Source organism: Perognathus longimembris, chromosome 15 (genome assembly GCF_023159225.1).
Source record: "Perognathus longimembris pacificus isolate PPM17 chromosome 15, ASM2315922v1, whole genome shotgun sequence".
Lineage (NCBI taxonomy): Eukaryota > Metazoa > Chordata > Mammalia > Rodentia > Heteromyidae > Perognathus > Perognathus longimembris.
The window spans coordinates 59,007,571-59,027,311 of NC_063175.1; the positions used below are offsets into that span (position 1 = coordinate 59,007,571).

At 39.8% G+C, this 19,741-nt stretch overlaps 1 protein-coding gene and 1 long non-coding RNA gene across 9 annotated transcripts in view; both read left to right on the forward strand.

The window, feature by feature from the left end:
- The window catches only part of Atp9b (ATPase phospholipid transporting 9B (putative)), a 182,445-nt gene that overhangs the window by 21,614 nt on the left and 141,090 nt on the right, over window positions 1-19,741 (forward strand). For all 8 annotated transcript variants that reach the window (XR_007213409.1, XM_048363532.1, XM_048363525.1 and 5 more), the window contains exons 4-5: window positions 2,399-2,512; window positions 7,213-7,321. Coding sequence is in view for 7 of the 8 variants with exons in the window: in XM_048363532.1 (XP_048219489.1) it covers window positions 2,399-2,512; window positions 7,213-7,321 (223 nt within the window). In the remaining variant the exon portion in view is untranslated. The remainder of the gene's footprint in view (window positions 1-2,398; window positions 2,513-7,212; window positions 7,322-19,741) is intronic.
- On the forward strand, window positions 9,951-19,708 carry LOC125364097. The gene is made up of 3 exons (XR_007213411.1): window positions 9,951-10,082; window positions 16,222-16,226; window positions 19,627-19,708. It is a non-coding gene; the product is annotated as an uncharacterized LOC125364097 (long non-coding RNA).

A 19,741-nucleotide genomic window follows, 5' to 3' on the forward strand; every position in this document is an offset into this window, starting at 1 on the left:
CTTTCAGCTTTTCGGTAGCTAGTTGGAGATAAGAGTTTCATGGATTTTCTGACCTGGGCTGGCTTCGAGCCATGATCCTCAGATCTCAGTTTTCTGAGTAGCTAAGATTACAAACATGAGTCATTGGTACCCAGCTTTTTTATCTAATGGATTTATATGTCTTTTTGAAGGCAAAGGAAGCTAATTGCTGAATGAATACACACACACACACACACACACACGTGCGCACGCACATGCACATACACACACACACAACTTTTCATTTACAAGATTTTATTTTCTTTTAAAACTAGATACTTAGAAGTTAGACTAACAAGGCTGATTTATTGAAGGAAAATTCAGCCATCATATTTATCTGATATTGCAGTATCAAAATTTTTGGCATTGTCTAACTCTTAATACCTATTCTGTTTTGTAAAGAAAGCTCTTGTTTACATGAGATGAAAGCTACTCTATCTTATATATTTGAATTTAAAAAATCATGCTGACTTTGCATTGGACATTGGTTATTCTTCAGTCTCTATCCACTCACTGACTGCCAGATACGTTGTATCTAATGTGGTTTGTTTTATTAATACATACAAAACTATGGCTCTATAATCAAATACTGATCTTTTGTTGGGATAATAAAATGTAAATTAATCTTTCAGTTAGATAGATAAAAATTCTCGTCTTTATTGAACGAAGTCACTCTTTTCTCCTTAGGTTTGAATTATTAAATACTCACTGATTGGCTAAGCAGTATACATTTTCCTGAAGGTCAGCAAGTTCATTCAGTATACAGTAATGTGTTGATTACAGTGGGTCAGAGCCAGTAGTACAGCGTAACTTTGATCAGAGTAAATTCACACAACCTGCCTAGGTTGATTGTTTCCTGAGAATACCTGTTGATGTGTCTATACAACTGTTACCATGTACATAAATTTTTTTCTTAGCATGTCTCCAAAATTAGTCTTCTAATCTAAAATGTAATATTTTAGGAACATTTGGTAATTACACAGTAGGAATTATATGCCATTTTTTAGCATGAATGGCAGTTTCTGAATTGCTAATAGATATAATTTATGCTGAGATTTTATGAAACTGCTGAGGGAGTAGAGAAATTTGCTTTCCTGCTGAGATTAATTTATAAACTAATTCAAAACATTTTTAGACAGCAATTGAACATGATTATGAATATAAATGTATTGCCAGTGTAGCTGAGTTTTTTTGTCACACAATTGTGTGGTGATACAAATAACTTTGCTATATAGAAACTATGAGTACTGAACCCATCACTCTGCTCATTTTGAAATTGTCTTGGTTTCCACCTTACATAATGAATGGCAGCCAAGGATATTTTGATTTGTACGTTGCATACTTTGAAGTTTAAAATTAGAGTATGATAGTTGAATCATTCCTCTTAATAATAACAATAGCGTTCCATTTGAATTACTACTTGAGTTTTTCTTCCTTAGAGATAACTATTTGAATAAAAAAAAAATACAAAATCTTTCAGTGTTGGAATTTCTAAAATTTTATTGATGAAATTTATTATATTTGAAAGTAGTGTTAAAGATCACCAATCAGACGACTGTAGAATTTGAGTCTTGGTTGCTAATGCATATAATGCTAGTTATTAGGAGGCTGAAATCTGGAAGATTGTGGTTTGAAGTGAGTCCGGGGAGCAGAAAAGTCTGCAAAATTCCATCTCCAAAGTAACTGACAAAAAACAAAAAACAGGGCTGGAGGTATAACTCAGATGATAGAGCTTTAGCTGAACAAACAAGCTGAGCATCCCGTGTTCAAACTCCAGCACAACAAGAAGACTACAACCTGTGTAGATTGCCATCTTCCTGAAATAGGCTCTGTTATCTTCAATTTTTATGTTAATTAATTTTCTGTTTTGAGGGAGACATAGGTAGATTTCTCATGCATATGTGCATGTGCTTGTTTGCTTGTCCAGTCCATCTTTACAGAGTTCGAATGTCCATGTTAAAAAGTGTGTTATTTGCTTTTTTTTTTTTTTAACCTTTTTACAAGTTGAGGTTGATTGGACTTCCCATTGTAAGAGTTTTGGAATTGATACCTAACATACATGTGTATACTTCCTGATTTGCTAAATTTAGGAAAATATCGCTATCATTTACTTTATGTGCACGCAAACATTTAGATAAATGTGCAAAGCTAGAAATTGTGTTTTTTTTCCCATTTCTTTTAAACATTATTTGGGAATAACTCTAGCTTTCTTTGTATTTGGGTTAGCTTTGTAATGCCAGTGTCAAAATTAAATTTACTGTGAATCAGCACAGTCTCCCTGTTTGATGGAAATTTATTTGGGTATTGTGCAGAATTTAATTTAATAATATTACAAATCTCTCTTGAAGGGGTTGTGTTAATTTTCTCCTTTTCTTTATAGGTTTTGTATGAACAATTCAAGTTTTTCTTGAATCTGTATTTTCTGGTAGTATCCTGCTCACAATTTGTACCAGCATTGAAAATAGGCTACCTCTACACCTACTGGGCTCCTCTGGTAAAAACAACAACAAAAAAAGACTTTTAAAATTAAGCTGTATTACTAACATTTAGTATATAGTCTTAAAGAGTTGAGATGATTAAGAAATAAGTTGATTAGACTTTAAATATGAAGTTGTTGTTGTGTGTCATTGAACTATGTTAAAAGAGTATACAGAGACCTGTCATTTAATTCTTTCCTACCCTGTAGGAAGCATATTGGCACATTGCCTGAAGCGCTCCCGGAGTCTATAGATTCTCTCAGCTGGGGAAGTTATGAAGGGTCTTGTTTTGGGCTTTCTGCATCTGTCTGACGGGCCCTGATCGCTTTTGTGCCCATGTCATGATTGCTAGGAGTGGTGTGGTCAGTTGAATTACTCTCATGATAGTGAAGGCTTTGAAGTACTTGATGCTTCACAGGCCGTTTCTAGTTGACAAGTCAGTGCGTGAAGGTTTTGAAAGGTTGATGGTACTTATCACTGATTATATCTTGATAGCTTTCATTAGTTTTCAGCTTGTATAGGTAATAGAAAACTGTACTGCTTTCTTACGTGATAGAAAAGTCTGAACAGACAACATAGCCAGTAAAATGTTTCCCCTCTTGGGAAGAGGAGTACAGCTTTCAGTTTTCTCTGCTCTGTAATCTTCAGACTTGGAAATCCCAATGGTCTCTTGAGTAGGCCTCTTCCTCAACTAAAGATTTGTCCCAGTGAAGCTGAAGCAGGCGAAAGACCCTTGTTCTAGGGCAATTCCAGTGTTCACTTGTGTAGACTTAATTATAGGGTGAATGAAAGTAACTTTAAGTGGGATATAAATACAAAATTACTGGATGAATGCATTTTTTATGTATTAAATTAGTGAGTTTGAAATAGGCATTGGTGCCAAGCATAGTTATTTGCTTGGCATAGATATGCTCTGGCATTCATCCACTGTTAGTATAAATGCCTGTGCTGACATTTATTTATTTATTTGTTTGTTTATTTATTTATTTATTTGTTTATTTATTTATTTATGTCCAGTCCTGGGCCTTGGACTCAGGGCCTGAGCACTGTCCCTGGCTTTTTTTTGTTCAAGGTTAGCACTCTGCCACTTGAGCCACAACACCCCTTCTGGCCGTTTTCTATATATGTGGTGCTGGGGAATCGAACCCAGGGCTTCATGTATACAAGGCAAGCACTCTTGCCACTAGGCCATGTTCCCAGCCCCTGTGCTGACCTTTAGAGGGCTGTTTGCTAATAAATACCAAATACCTTGCAAATGGGATGAACATTTTTATATGAGGACTTTATAGTCTTCAAGAAATGTTGGAATAACTGGATATCCACAAGCAAAAGAACAAAGTTGGATTCCTACCTTATAGTGAACACAAGAAGTTACTTAAAATGGCTTGTAGCTAATGTCAGAGCCAAGACTATTAAAGATTCCTAAGAGAAAACAACAGACACCAAAAGCCCCAGTGACAAAAGAAAAAAATAGATAATTTAGATATTATCAAATTTTAAAACTTTTGTGCAGCAGGGGACATTAAGAAAGTAAAAAGGTGATTCATAATTGGAGAAAACATAAGGTCATATTTGTAAGTTACATATTGAAAAAGATATTTTATCTAAATGAACAAATAACTTTTAATACTCAACAACTAACCAGGCGCTGGTGGCTCACGCTTGTAATCCTAGCTACTCAGGAAGCTGAGATCTGAGGATTGTATTTCAAAGCCAGCCCATGCAGGAAAGTCCTTTTCTATACAATTAACCACCAGATAAGCTATAAGTGCCTGAAAAAATGACCTGCATTCTTGTCATTAGGAAGTGCAAATTAAACTCACAAGATACCCACTTCACATCTAATAGGATTGCTGTCATCAAAAAGAGAGTATGAAGAACCCTCATTCTTTGCTAGTGGGATTGGAAGGTAGTTCAGCCACTTTGGAGAAGAGCTTGGCAATTACTCAAAATACTGATCACAGAGTTTGCATGTTATCTAGCATGTGCAAATCCATAGAGACAGAAAATAGATTACTCAGTCATTGCTAAGGAAAGGGGGGTTGGGGTGGGGAATGGAATGTGACTGAGGCTGCTCAATTTTGTGAACACACAAAAAGTGCACTGTATTCTTTTCAGGGGTTTTATGACATGTGAATAATAAATTATAAAGCTGTTATTTAGAAAAGGATAAATTGCTAAGGAATCTAAGTGCAGGTCATACTTAAGCTTTACTTTTAGGTAATCCAGGAGTTACTTTAGGACCCTTCTCCCAATAGAGCTTCCAGTAAGCACAGGAAAGAGACTGACAGACCTAATGAGGTACTTCACAGTCCCCTGGGGTTGGAGGCTAAAGCATCCTAGAGCAGGGTGAGGAATGTGTCTCTTCTTCAGATTAGGGAGTATTGTGCTTCTGAGAAAGAACATGAACAGCAGGGAGTGATGGAACATTTCTGCTCCTGAAGCATGATTTTGAGGGAATTGAGGATGGGGGAGGGACCACTGGCTCACGGGGGATGAAGAGCTGAGGATGGTGCCAAACCAGCTGTCTTGCCACACACAGAGTGGTCAGGCTAGAGTGCTGTGTAGAACATAACCAACTTTTAGAGGAAAACTGAAGTACTCGTTATAGCAGTGGAAAACTGAAGTACTCGTTATAGCAGTGGAATAGGTGGAGAATTTGGCTACCTGTGAAACAAAGCCTGCTGAGTGACTGGGTAGAGTGCCCAGGCACCAGAGAAACTCCAGGGGTGGGGAGGTGGGTGGGGGGGTGGTGTCATTCAGGAAGCCATAGGAGTGGAGAGGAGGACAAGGTGATGAACAATGGCTAATGCACAGAGAACTGTTAGAAGGTAGTTTGAATTGTGCTGCAGTACAGGAAAAATTAGATGAGGTCAAGGGTAATGGAATATAAAAAGTTTCCATGGCACAAAATATATACTAACGGAGGAGAAAACTTGATGTTCATAGGGTAGATGGTTATATGGCCCAAGGAAAGCTTTGTCAGAGGGATTAAAAATAATGTGGAGATTTTTATGTAAGGGATATAGGGCACATGAAGAGAGACGCAGGGGCATAGTTGGGAAGAACTACATACACCCTTTGATGTTTGTAGGTCATTCTACACGTAGGGTTTTTTTCAGTAAGATGCTGGAGAAAAGTTGACTTCAGTGACTATAGGATACGTATTCTCCAGTGATCTGCTCACAGCCATTTGGTTGAAATAAAAATTATTGGATTTTCAGTAGAAATCCACCCAGTGTTCTGATATTTATAGTGTATCAGAGCAAGATTATCAGCAATAAGAAGCCTGTTGAAGATATTTCTTCATATAATCATGGGAAATTCACTTGGAAAAATGTCCTTGTAATGTGGCAGAGTTACATTTGCAGCCTTTAAAAGAGATAGACACTACCATGTGTTAGTAATGCAGCAGGTTTCAGAACGGGTTAAAAGTGTGTAGAAGTTTTATTTAGAATAGTATTCATCTATCCAGATGTTTACTTAAAAAGTGATACCAAAAAGCACTGTAACTATGTCTGTTCTTCAATTTTCTTGTTTGTATAATACACTGGGTAAGAAAATTGATCAGTGAGTATTATTTCTGGGAATTATATTTATAAATGCTTTGATTCTCTGAGAAATATTTTCATGCATAAAGTGTTGGAGACTTTATATCAGTCATTGTTGATTTTGCATTCGAATGCCTAAGTTTTTAAAACATAATTTATCAGCTTACTGAATAATTTCCTTTAATTTCCTAAGTATTTCATTATTTGGATTGAAGTACATATGAACATGTGATAGGAATTTGCTTTTGCGGGGGGCATTCTATTAGATAGTCTAAAAGTTAGACTGCAAGACTTTTTTTTTAGTGGTACTTGCTTTGAATTGAGGGACAATTTTTTTTTTTTTGCCAGTCTTGGGGCTTGAACTCAGGGCCTGAGCACTGTCCCTGGCTTCTTTTTGCTCACTCTGCCACTTGAGCCACAGCACCACTTCTGGCTTTTTTTTTTTTTTTGCCAGTGCTGGGGGCTTGGACTCAGGGCCTGAGCACTGTCCCTGGCTTCTTTTTGCTCACTCTGCCACTTGAGCCCCAGCACCACTTCTGGCTGTTTTCTATATATGTGATGCTGAGGAATTGAACCTAGGGCTTCATGTATACGTGGCAAGCACTCTTGCCACTAGGCCATATTCCCAACCCTTCTGGCTTTTTCTGTATATGTGGTGCTGAGGAATTGAACCTGGGCTTCATGTATATGAGGTGAGCACTCTACTACTAGGCCACATTCTCAGCCCCAGGGACAAAATTTCTGCTCATCTGGTGCACTACTACTTGAGCTACATCCCTAGCCCCTTTTGTTTTAGGTTATTTTTTTAGATAGAAGCTCATGCTTTTGCCTAGGCCAGCCTTGGATTGCATTCCTCTTACCAATTCTCTGCATGGTTAGGATTATAGGCTTGTTTACTGAGACAGGTTTTCCCTAACTATTTGTCTAAGCAGCCTTCAGACTACGATTCCCCCCACCCCCCTTCCTAAGTAGCTGGAATTAATGAGCCACTGTGCCTGACCATAGGGTTGTGTGTATTACACGTCTCTATAGCATCTTGCTTTTTTTTTTTCTTTATTGCTTTCATTATTTTATGTTTTAAAGATTAACATCAATTGAAGGGGAAAAGAAAAGCGGTTTTTCTGTGCTTTTTGTCTAGTTTCTAAATAGCTTGCCTTTTTAAATAGGGATTTGTCTTGGCTGTTACTATCACTCGTGAAGCAATTGATGAATTTCGACGTTTTCAGAGAGACAAGGAAATGAATTCACAACTGTATAGCAAGCTTACAGTAAGAGGTTAGTAAGACACTTTTAACTATAGCATTTATGTGATGAAATAATCATTTTAGAGTTAATATGACGAAAGAAAACTTGCCCAATTCTGTTCTTGATGACATTATGTGATTGTATATGGTATTTAATATTTGTAATATATAATACATGCAATTTAAGGGTAGAATTGTATTCATTCTGATTGCTTGGGTATGAATGTATATGTTTATATTTATGTTTATGTATATATACTTTTACACACAAACATCAGTACACAGACACATATATTCAATATGACATTAAGTTATAATTATATAACACATGTGAGACCCCTGAGGTATATGTATTTTCTGTGAAGCATAAGATCACTTTATCTGAAATCTCGTATTTAAAATGTACTCATAAAGGCCAGCGGTCTCTACCATGGCATTAAACTGTACTTCAATAAATGGCCTTTAAGCCCCAGTATTAGTGTCATGATCCAGTGTGGTGATAGGTGCATACTTGGTTAGGTACATAGTGTTAGGAAAATGGCAGAGTATGGAAAAGGAATAGGCTGGACTCAATCATCAACAGGTGAGGACTGTTTAATGAGGAAGAGTGAGGAGCACAGACCTTCCTGCGGGTTTGGAGATTGGGTTTGGAGGTTGTAGCAGGGGGTGAATTTGGGACCAGACTTATAAGGGGTCTGAGCAAAGAGGCAGAGGTTATTGAAAGAAGCCACTGGGTCTAGGAAGTTGGGGGCTTTTCCTTTTGGCCCACAAAGGACTGTTTACAGCTGGGCCTAGGTGAATTGCCCTGCCTGCATATCAAAGCAGGTTCACTTATACCTAAGGTTTTGCCTGATGTCTGTATGAGCCTGAGGCAATAGAATGGGTGTCAAGCCTTCATATTCCATCTTTGGATAATAAAAAGAATGTGCTGAGTAGGGAGCAACACGGAGTTATGAGAACAAACAGATTCCCATCATATAGGTGTATAACACTTGCATGAGGGACTTTAACCACTTATAACTTACCTCTTAAAGACCTGGCTGTAGGGTCCACCCCCAGGGAGGGCTCCATGCAGATGCCCCCCATCTGTTTAAGTCTGCACCTAGTATCTGCATTACCTAGGTAACTGGCACACCTGGAGGCCGTTAACTCCTGCTTCTCTGTGGTCACATCCCATCCACCTGGCCAGATCTCCCACCTTTTCCTGTATAATCCAGCTCAATATGGTCCTTGTACTCTTTCCTTTTCTCTCTTGCTCTTTTTTCTCTTCTTCCTTCCCCTTTATCTCCCCACACCTCCATCTTGTGTAGGCTGGCAGTTTGCTCTCCTCCCAATAGACTCCTGTCTCCGGAACCATGTGGCAGGTTTCCTTCCTTGCTAATCTTACATCAGGGATGCCTGAATCGAGAATTTGATTCTACATCCTTGTGGATCCCTGTCTCTGTCCTTGTGGACCCGCCTTTATGTCCTTATGGACTCTCACCAGACTACCCCATAAAGTCAAAATGCCTTATAGGCCAGAAGATCAATCTCAATGGCCCAAATTTTTGGCTTGTGCCCTTGAGAGTGCTATACTGGCACCACCACCCCCAGAACCCCCTCCCCCCCCAGGTTCCCTCTCAAAGGATAGCCATTCTGGGTTTGATTTACTCCGCAAGCCAAAGGAAAAAGTGGACAGTTTTAGAAAAATAACTCTGACAAGTATTTGTGGTTCTTTTTTTTTTTTTTGGCCAGGCTTGGACTCTGGGCCTGAGCACTGTCCCTGGCTTCTTTTTGCTCAAGGCCAGCACTCTGCCACTTGAGCCACAGCGCCACTTCTGGCCATTTTCTGTATATGTGGTGCTGGGGAATCGAACCCAGGGCCTCATGTACATGAGGCAGGCACTCTTGCCACTAGGCCATATCCCCAGCCCTCTTGTGGTTAATTCTTAATAAGTTACAGCTCCTGCCTCATGAGACTTCTTCCAGGCTTCATTCAAGGACTGCCATCTACCACCAAGGGAAAGCTGCCGCTTGCCTTTTCCTGGAGGGGCCACATCTCTACCTTTTACCCCTAATGTTGATGCCCCTTGCCAGCAAGAAGTAGCCAGAGAGAGTTGGTGCCCTTTTTCATAATTATTAAAAGGCAGGAATGTAAGGTCCACCCTGGGGAGGGCTCTATGCAGATGCCCCCCATCTGTTTAAGTTTGCACCCAGTACCTGAGTTACTAGGTAACTGGCAGACCTGGGGGCAGTTACTTCCTGCTTGTCTGAAGTCACATCCCATCTACCTGGCCACATCTCCCACCTTTTCCGATATAATCCGGCTCAACACAGTCCCTGCGCTCTTTCCTTTTCTCTCTTGCTCTTTCCTTTTTCTTCTTCCTTCCCTTCTGTCTCCTGGCACCTCCATCTTGTTTGGGCTGGCAGTTTGCTGTCCCCCAATAAACTCCTTTCTCCTGAACCATGTGGCGGGTTTCCTTTCTGGTGAACCTTACACTAGCTTGCTTGATTTGTATTTATTTATTTTTTAGTTTATATTAGAAAATGAAGGAATGTATAGGAAAAGATGGAGGAAGCTACTCCAAACTAGCATTGTGACAGTAAGAAATGAAATGTTGACAGTGTGGGAGACATTGAAACACTGAATAGGAATTTACAGTAACCCCAATGTCTGTTTAGAATGGATTTTATATTTTTGTGCATATATATACATAATTAATAATTTTCCTAAGATAATCCCTTCAGAATTTTTTTATAGTTCATTGGGATGTAATTCACATACTATGAAATACCTTGGTTTAAGATATATAGTTGAGGGGCTGGGGATATAGCCTAGTGGCAAGAGTGCCTGCCTCGGATTCGATTCCCCAGCACCACATATACAGAAAATGGCCAGAAGCGGCGCTGTGGCTCAAGTGGCAGAGTGCTAGCCTTGAGCAGGAAGAAGCCAGGGACAGTGCTCAGGCCCTGAGTCCAAGGCCCAGGACTGGCCAAAAAAAAAAAAAAAAGATATATAGTTGAGTAATTTTTGCTGCATTCATAGTTATGCAGTCTTCACTGTCATCCTGGAGCATATTTAGCATTCAAGCAAAAAGAAAAATATCCAGAATGTGTTAGCAACTATTCCTCATTCTTCCTTCTTTCCTCTCCATCTAAGCACCAAGGAACAGTTTCCTTTCTGTGTTTATGGTTTTGCCTGTTGTGGGCATTTTACATACATCTATATACACTGTGCATTCTTTTATGGCTTCTTTTGGCTTCTTTTACTTTCCTTGTTTTCAGGGCTTATCTGTGTTGCAGTATAAGTGAATGCTTTTTTTTTGGCTGACATAAAAATTCCACTGTATGATGCACTACATTTAATTTATCCATTCATCAGCAGATGGATATTTGGGTTGGTTCTTTGTCACTATTGTGAATAATGCTGTTGTGAACATTTGTATATCAGCTTTTGTATGAGCATTGTTTTCATTTCTCTTTAATGTTTTCTTCATAGTGAAATTAGATAGTAGCTCTGTATTTAGCATTTGAAAGAAATATCATACTACTTTTGTACTTGGTTTCATCATTTTGTATTTCCAGCAACAGTATACAGGATTTCAGCTTTTACCAAGACTTACTTAATGTGTACTGTAAGAGTTATTAAAATAGGCAGCCAAGATGGAGAATACCGTGTGGTTTTCAGGCAGGAGAGAGAACTTTATTTTGCTGAGCTGCTGGCCTGCGGCCAAGTCCAAGAGGCACTGTGCCTGAGAGCGAGTCACCCCCTCACCTTGACTTACCTTATCTGGGGCAGGGGTGAGGAGATGTGGCCTGGTGGATTAGGTGACCTCAGGGAGGGGGGAGGTAACTGCCTCCAGGTATGCTGGTTACCCAGGCAACTGGGTGGAGACTTAAAGGGTAGAGGTGTCTACCGGGAGCCCTCCCAGGGGAGAAACTTACTCTTTGTTGTTACTTTCCTATTGTAGTAGTTGGTATGAAATAGTATGTTTTTGAATCTGGTTTGAATTGCAATTCCCTAATGACAAATAACATTGAATGTCATTTTATGTTTGTTGTCTGTGTACCTCCTTAGAATAATTGTCTATTCAGGTTATTTATCCCCCTTTTTTTGTGGTCTTAGGGTTTAAACATAGAGATTTGTGATGAAAAATAGACCTTTTCAAAGAAGGAAGATAAAAGCAATTGGTCCATATGCAAAGATATGCAGAGACCCTGAGGTCTGAAGAGAGTGGGTGCCACTTTTAAAAGTTAGGAAAACAAAAAAATTATCAACCAGGAATCTAGTATAAGCTATACCACCAATCAAAAACTGAAGAAATTAAGACATTCCCAGATAAACCTCTGAGAACCTCTAAGGTCTTATCATGAACTTGAGTAGACAACTTGCAGAATGAGATAAACTATTTGTTAAATCATCTCTGGTAAGGGTCCGGCATCTAGCCTATCTAAAGAGCTCTTTTAAGTTCAGCAAACAAAAGGTATAATTCAAAACAGGCAAAGGATCTGATTAGAAATTTATCCTAGAAGCTAAGGAATAGCCAACAAGCACATGAAATGATGCCTAATTAAAACCATCAGTGCATAGAGAAGATTACATACAAGTCACAAGACAACATTACCACACACTGCTAGGTAGGCCATCATTTAGAAAAACTGTAAAATGAGGAGTCTTGGAGAAGATTTAGTGAAAGTAGAATGTTGGTAGATTGCTTGTAGGAATGTTTCAGTAAATGGGAAAATGAGTCTTATCATTTCTTTCATAAACATAAAATTTGAAATGGGATTCTAATCAGTTTGCCCTCATCCTATTCAAAACAGATGAAAACAGCCCTCGTCTCCATCAGTGGATGAGTGGACAAACAAGTTCCAATTACTCATGCTTGAAAGTAACAGAAGTTTAATATATGTACAACGTGGAGAAATCTTGAAAGCATCTATGAAAAAAGCCAGACACAGGTCACATGGATGATTTCATTCCTGTGAAATCATCACTCCTGTGACATAGGTTAAAGGATATGGAGTGGAAAGTAGGCGTGGGCTGAAGAAAAGGAAATGGAGCAACCCCTGAAAAGCAACCAGACCACACTTTGTCTCAAACCAAGATTTGTTTTTTGATTGAAATGACTGGCTGGGGCTAACTCAGCTCAGAACTGAGTAGCCCCAAGCCTCAGTTGCAGGAGGTTTATAAAGGCAAAAATCACATGTACACTCCCAGGTGGTCTGTCAAATTAGGCAAAGCAAGCAAGCACACATACAGAAGCAGAATTGTTAGTGATTACAATTCCATTAAACTCCAGTAAACAAAGCAATCAAAGCAATACAATTTTTGGTTCTGGGTGTGACTGGTATTTACAATTTAATTTAAATCTCTCTCTCTCTCTCTCTCTCTCTTTCTCTCTCTCTCTCTCTCTCTCTCTCTCTCTCTCTCTCTCTCCCCCCCCCCTCTCTCTCTCCCTCTCTCTCTCCCTCTCCCCCTCTCCCCCTTAAACTAAAATATGCATACTGAGTGGTCTTCCTCATTTCTTTCTTTTGCAAAGGTCAAGCTGCTCAGGCTCCTGTTCTTTGGCTTAGGTTTTCCCTTCCCCAGGCCCACTACCTTGTCTAAGCCTGCTGTTTCTAGGGACTAAACAAAAGGGGGTTCCCTACACTTTTCCATTCCTCTTTTGGGGACCTACCAAAGCAGTTACCAGGGTAGTTGCCCACAGTGACAATGAGAACAGCAACTGATAAAAGCAGCACCCTTTCCCTAAAGCAAACTAGGGTCCCATGCTCACACTTCATTTAAAAAATGTTATGGGGTTCGAGGGAGAGGATTCCCTGTCCATCCTAGAGTCCACCACTCAGAGACAGTCTCAAGCAAAAAGATGAAAAAAGGTGGATTTATTGGGGAAGTAAAAAGCGAACTGACTGGCCAGGGTGGCAGCCCAGACCTGGGGGTTGGGACTGAGTGCGTGGGGTTGGGTTATAAAGGCATATACCACATGGTCAAGCCTGCCACACACAGGGGCCAATGAGGTTTCAACACTTACAGAGCGTGCGAGGTCACATGTAGGTGGGCAATGGAGTTACAGCCTGTCACATGTATCTGTTTGAACCAACCTATCATTCTAGTTAGAATTGGCGCACGAATTTGGCAGGTTCCCACATGATGCAGGCAGATATGCCTACTCATTTGTGGGTGGGGGTGGTAAGGCTGCTCCTTGATGGGAGGGCATAGATTTAACCTTGAAAGTTCCACAGCTCAGGTGGTCAAGCAGTTTACACAATCTTATCACAGCGAAGGGAACTTTCCTTGGACAGGGCAGGGCCCTCAATTCTGAAGCTATGGGGTGGTGGAAATTTTAGTGAAGATGGGGTCAGCTTCTACCCTCTTTAACTAATCTGAGATGGAGTCAATCTGACACCCTTCAACAAAAAAGAATAGGGAGTAACTACTTAATGAGCATGGGCTTTTCTTCTGCTATGATGAAGGTGCTTTGGAACGTAATAGTGTTAGTTGTATCAATCTGTGTGTCATGCGTATTTCACAAAATGGTATAAAATATGTTGAGTACATATTGCTCTTTTCTTTTACATTTCTGTAGTACATGATCAAATGCAGTTGAAAATTTACCTTTTCAAAAAAGTCATCAGAATGGAAGAAGGAAAAATTTTACATGTGGTTTACAGTGATAGCTGCATATTATCTTAAGACTTGTGTGTCAGGTAATATTAGTAACTAGACAGCGACCATCACCCATGGCAGGTCATCTCAAAGAGATGATCACACCTGAGGCTCTTGTTGAATAGCTTGGCTAAGTCAGCATCTATAGAGCCACTGTTTGAACTTGGGCCATTCTGATTTCTAACCCAGTTCTATCAACTGTGCACCTTGCTTTTTGAGTGGGTATTTCACAAGTGAAATCAAAATGCAAAAATCCATGTGTTTGTATGTATTTATTGAGTACAGTATAAAATTGATATCTTTTGACCAAGGATATTTACTGGTTAGCTTCTCAAGTTCTAATATTTTGTGAATAATCTATTTGAATGGCATTGGACTAATAGTGACTGGTGACTTCTTTCTGTGCTTTACTGTGGTTTGAGGGTTGGTTTTTTGTTGTTGTTGTTTTGCCAGTCCTGGCGCTTGGACTCAGGGCCTGAGCACTGTCCCTGGCTTTTTTGCTCAAGGCTAGCACTCTACCACTTGAGCCACAGCGCCACTTCTGGCTGTTTTCTATATATGTGGTGCTGGGGAATTGAACCCAGGGCTTCATGTATAGGAGGCAAGCACTCTTGCCAGTAGGCCATATTCCGAGCCCTGATTTTTTTGCGAGGCAAGCACTGTTTATGTTTTGTTTTTTTTTGTGCCAGTCCTGGGGCTTGGACTCAGGGCCGGAGCACTGTCCCTGGCTTCTTTTTGCTCAAGGCTAGCACTCTGCCACTTGAGCCACATCGCCACTTCTGCCATTTTCTATATATGTGGTGCTGGGGAATTGAACCCAGGGCTTCATGTATAGGAGGCAAGCACTTTTGCCACTAGGCCACATTCCCAGCCCTGAGTTTTTTAATAATTGGAAATCTCAAGTATATCCTTATAGAAATGCATTGGAAATTGCTCTATTGTGAAGGAAAACCATTTATTTTAATCTTGAAGGTACTTTGTTTATAGAAGTATAAAATATTTTATGTAGACGCTTAGCTGTTGTTACCTTTCAAGGATTTTGGTTTGGCTCTTTGCTTTACTTTTCTATAAGTCACTTGTCCTGGGTGTGGGTTATCCAAGGCAGTTGCTGTTATGTCACTTTCTCCTTGTTTATAACTGCTTCTACTATTTGTCATGCTATCTTCTGCAAGGCTTTGTCAGAGGCAGAGTAGGGAGGGAGATGGATTAGATCTTTCTACCTGTCAGCAGTTCTTGCAGGACCCCCAAAGAGAGTAGAACTGTGACAGCAGTCCTTTTTGATTCATGAATTCAAGTTCTATATTTTTCCCCTTGTTAAGAGATGTGTAAAATGTATGTCTTGGCTGTAATTATTCTGTGTGCTAGATCATAATTCATTTCCACTGAAAGCTCCAGCCTGAGGACCACACAGACACCGAAATGTTTGTCAGCAAGCTGACAAGGCTGTGCCTTTCAGGCTGGGTGCAGCACTTGGCTTCGTGCAAAAGGGGTATCTCTATACTAGAGACAGGGAGTACTTGGCAGTTGCAGCTGGGGCCTAAGTCAGCACGTAGCTGGGATGGGGTTTACTGATTGCAATTGGGAGGCATTCTGCTGCTGCAGCCGGAGGTGGTTGGGCAGTGGGGGTGGGGAGGGGGGGGGTTGGGGTTTGTTAAATAAAAATCGAGGAGGACGTACTAACATCCAAAAGTATTTACTAAGTAGGCAATGTGATAGCCTCATAAGATTGAAACATAAACTAGTCTAAACTTCGTGTTCTAAAGATGTCCTAAGCAGATAGGATAAATTCTGTTTTTCATTTATTGCTTTAATTAGCTGTTGGATCTCAGAGGGATCAAGGCTTGTCACTATTAGTATTTACTCCAAAGTTAAAACTACAACTTACCTAAATCTTTATATTTAGAATGGAAACTGAGTTAATGTTGTACTATGGTTCTTTCCTACACCTTGTGATGATTGTTTTCCAGCAGGTCTTAGTGGTTTCTTGGAATAGTTCTGCCTTCTGTTTTACATATTTTCAGATGTTCAAGTGCTAGTGATGAAAGTTTATTTTTAGCCTTCTGTAAATTGCTCTGTGGGGTATGTATGTGTGTTTGTTTGCGAGAGAGTGCAAACATTTCTATACTAATATGCTTCTTTAGTTCTAGTCCACTTGCCTGAAAAGAACACATACATTCATGTAGGACATAGCAGAGTCTACTTTGTTCCTATGTTTTAAGCCTGGTGGTAGAGTGCTTGCCTCACATACGATTCCTCAGCACCACATATATAGAAAAAGCCAGAAGTGGTGTGGTGGCTCAAGTGTTAGAGTGTTAACCTTGAGCAAGAAAGAAGCCAGGGACAGTGCTCAGGCACTGAGTTCAAGCCCCAGGACTGGCAAAAAAAAAAAAAAAGTAAATGAATTTTGAATCCCTCTTTAGTGTCTCTTACATATTGTTTCTGTATTGTGCCCTTTCAAAGGACAAGAAAAAGGGCAATGGATTTTTATGAGGTAACAGCTACTTTTGTGGCAGTTAATTCTTCTCTCTCACTCTCTCTCTCTTTTTTTCAGTTGAATACCATCAGGAATTGCTTGAAGTCTTCAGAATTACTGTAGTCCTATGTCTTATACACAGACAGACACTGATGACTGGTTATTATGCAGTGGCTATTCTTATTTGTCCAATTCTGTACCAGTTTTGATCAACTGGAATGAAATGACGAATCATTTTGTGTATTTTATCTAACAGTTTTTCCTCAGTTCTCTGCAGTCAACTGTGCCTCAAATACATTAAGTATTTATAGTTAGTAAATAATCCCAGAAATAGAGAATTCACAAGCTTCAAATCATATATTTCCCTGGCTTCCTGTCCTTCCCTTTTTCTCACAACTTCCCTTTGGTAGTTGTTACCTTGCTAGTTATCTTTGCTCTGTGAGGAAGGGTCCTTGTTTACAGTACTGCTTCTCCAGGAATAAGTAGAGACATTTATTTAGTAAATAAGTGCAGAATGCCTTAGTTATTTGTGAAAACATAAGCCTGGAAATTCGGGATTTGTTTGTATGTATATACTTATTGTTTGGTTGACTGATTTGAGACAAAATCTGGCTAGGAAGTCCAGGCTTTCAGCGATGTAGTCAGGGCTTTCCAGTGGTTCTTGTTTCCATTCCATCATAGGCATATGCCAGTATGCCCAGTGAGGTCTGGTTTGTAAATAGCTATCTTTGACTAAAATGTACCAGTCTTCACTTCCAGTGTGCTCACTAATATCGTAATATTCTTGCCCACATGATCAATTGAAGGCTTTTAATTTTTTTTTTTTAATGCTAGTCCTGGGACTTGGACTCAGCCTGGGCATTGTCCCAAACTTCATTTTACTCAAGGCTCAAGCACTAATATTTGAGCCACAGTTCTACTTAGGCTTTATTTATTTATTTATTTATTTTTCTGAGGTGGGTGTGGTTAATTGGAAATAAAAGACAGCCTTTCCAACCTGGGCTGGCTTTGAGCCACAATCTTCAGATGGCTACTTCATGAGTAGCTAAGATTATAGATATGAGCCACTGGTACCCAGCTCAGATTTTTTTTTAATCTACTACTTTGGTGAAAAAAATGTTATCTTACTCTCTCTTGCCTGGTACTTCAAAATGTTGTTAATTTGCAATCTTTTATAAATTGCTTAATTTGCCTTTTTTGTTTAAACCTTAATATTTTTGCCTTAATCTTAGGAAGGCCATTTACTCTCATGAGTGAGCCTGCTATTCTCACAGTATTTCTATGACTTCATTTTTTCCCTACTGTTTTAGTGTAGTTGTGATTTTATGTTTGAGGCATCAGTAGTGTTCTATCTTCTGGCCTTTTGGCAAGATACTCCTCTCCTTTTATTGTGGGTCACGAACTCTTGCTTCTTTGTGATGCAGAATTTTCTGCTGCTGCTTTTGGTGAGCAGAACTTGCACAGCCTGTTTGGCTCAGCCGAACCCTAGGACTCCGCCCTGTAGCAGACAAGCCTATTACACTATGGGTCACAGACACAGCTTAGGGCTGTGCTCGTTGGGCTATTGTCTCTGGATTCATGAGACGCCTGAGATGGTGGAGATTGAGTGTTTGCAGCAACAACTTGGTAATATTTGCTATTAACTTTGATTAAAAAATAAAAGGTCATATCTATGTGACTTCCTGAGTGTGAACTGGTAACAGCAAGTAGAATAGGATATTTTTGAAGAAAAAAATGTCATTAACTTAAATCATAGCTTTCACATTGAAGCATTTGTATATTCAAAGCTTCCTTCTACTGAATGTGCATTGATATTAAGTTTTCAGTGTTCATTTCCAAATGCAGTGTGATGTTGAGCTGTGCGGGTTTGTCTTTTATATGTGCTTACAGACTATTTGACCTCTGACATTAACTTATTGCTGGGACGGTTTGTCAGCTTAGCAGAATGTTCACCAGAAACCAGTTTTTTAGTGTGCATGTGGACTGTTCAAGGAAAACAGAAAAGGGCCAGGGGTCATGGGGCTTCCTCAGCAGGCAGGTTATAGAGCGCAAGTGGCTCCTCTGTCTGGTGCCATGAAGAATCTCTGATGGGGACAGAAAGAAGTCACTGAGGTGAGGAAGGCATCAAAGGAAGTGCAAATAGTCCCCTTAGGTTAAGGCAGAAGCTACTCAAGAAGTCTTCAAAATGTAAAAAATACATACTCTTACTAAACAGATTTGTAGGCAGATAACCATACTGTTATTCTTATTTTTGCTGGTAGTAGGGCTTGAACTCAGGACCTTGTGCTCTTGCTCAGCTTGCTTGCTTATGGCTGGCATTTGGCCATTCTCTAGCTCAGCTTTTTGCTGGCTAATTGTAGATGGAGTCTCGTAGGCTTTTCTGACTGGTCTGGCTTTGAATCACAGTCCTTCAGGTCTTCATATTTTCAAAGCTTCCTTCTATCAAATGTGTTCTGAAATTATTAAATGTGAGTGTTTGTTGTTGAGCTTTGTGGATTTGTGCCTCCTGAGCAGCTAGGATTATAGGCATGAGCCACTGGTATACAACTCTTTTCTGTTACAGTACTGTGTTTAACCTTTTTGTTGTTGTTGTTGTTGGTCATAGGGCTGGGCTCTGTCCCTTAGCTCTTCAACTCAAGACTAGGACTCTACCATTTGAGCCACAGTGCCACTTCTGGTTTTCTGACAGTAAATTGGAGATAAGCATCTCTCAGACTTTTTTGTACCACAATCCTTAGATCTCTGCGTCCTGAGTAGCTAGGATTATAGGCGTGAACTACCATGCTGGCTTACTTTTTTTTTTTTTAAAGACAGATTCTCTTTGTTGTGTAGGGTGGTGTCAAACTCCTAAGCTCAAGTGATGCTTTCTTCTCAGCCTTCGGAGTGGTGGTGGGACTGTACTCACATACTACTGTGGCCTGTATTGGCTAAACCTTCCAATTTTTTGTTTATAGCGTAGTTTTAGTCATGTTTTGAGAACTTTTTTTCCCCCTTCCTAAACAGGGTCTCATTATGTAGCCCATACTTTCTTGAAACTTGCTATGTCATATAGTTTACCACACCTGGCTATTTTAAGAACTTTTGATGCTGTATTGTACCGTAACCTTTTCCCCTTACACATAATCACATGTAAATTTCATAGGAATAAATAGCAGTCACTGGATAGTGTTAAAAAATAAATGTTAAGTATTGAATATTAAAGGCTATTAAATAGGGGCTGGGGATATGGCCTAGTGGCAAGAGAGCTTGCCTCGTATACATGAGGCCCTGGGTTCGATTCCCTAGCACCACATATACAGAAAACGGCCAGAAGTGGCGCTGTGGCTCAA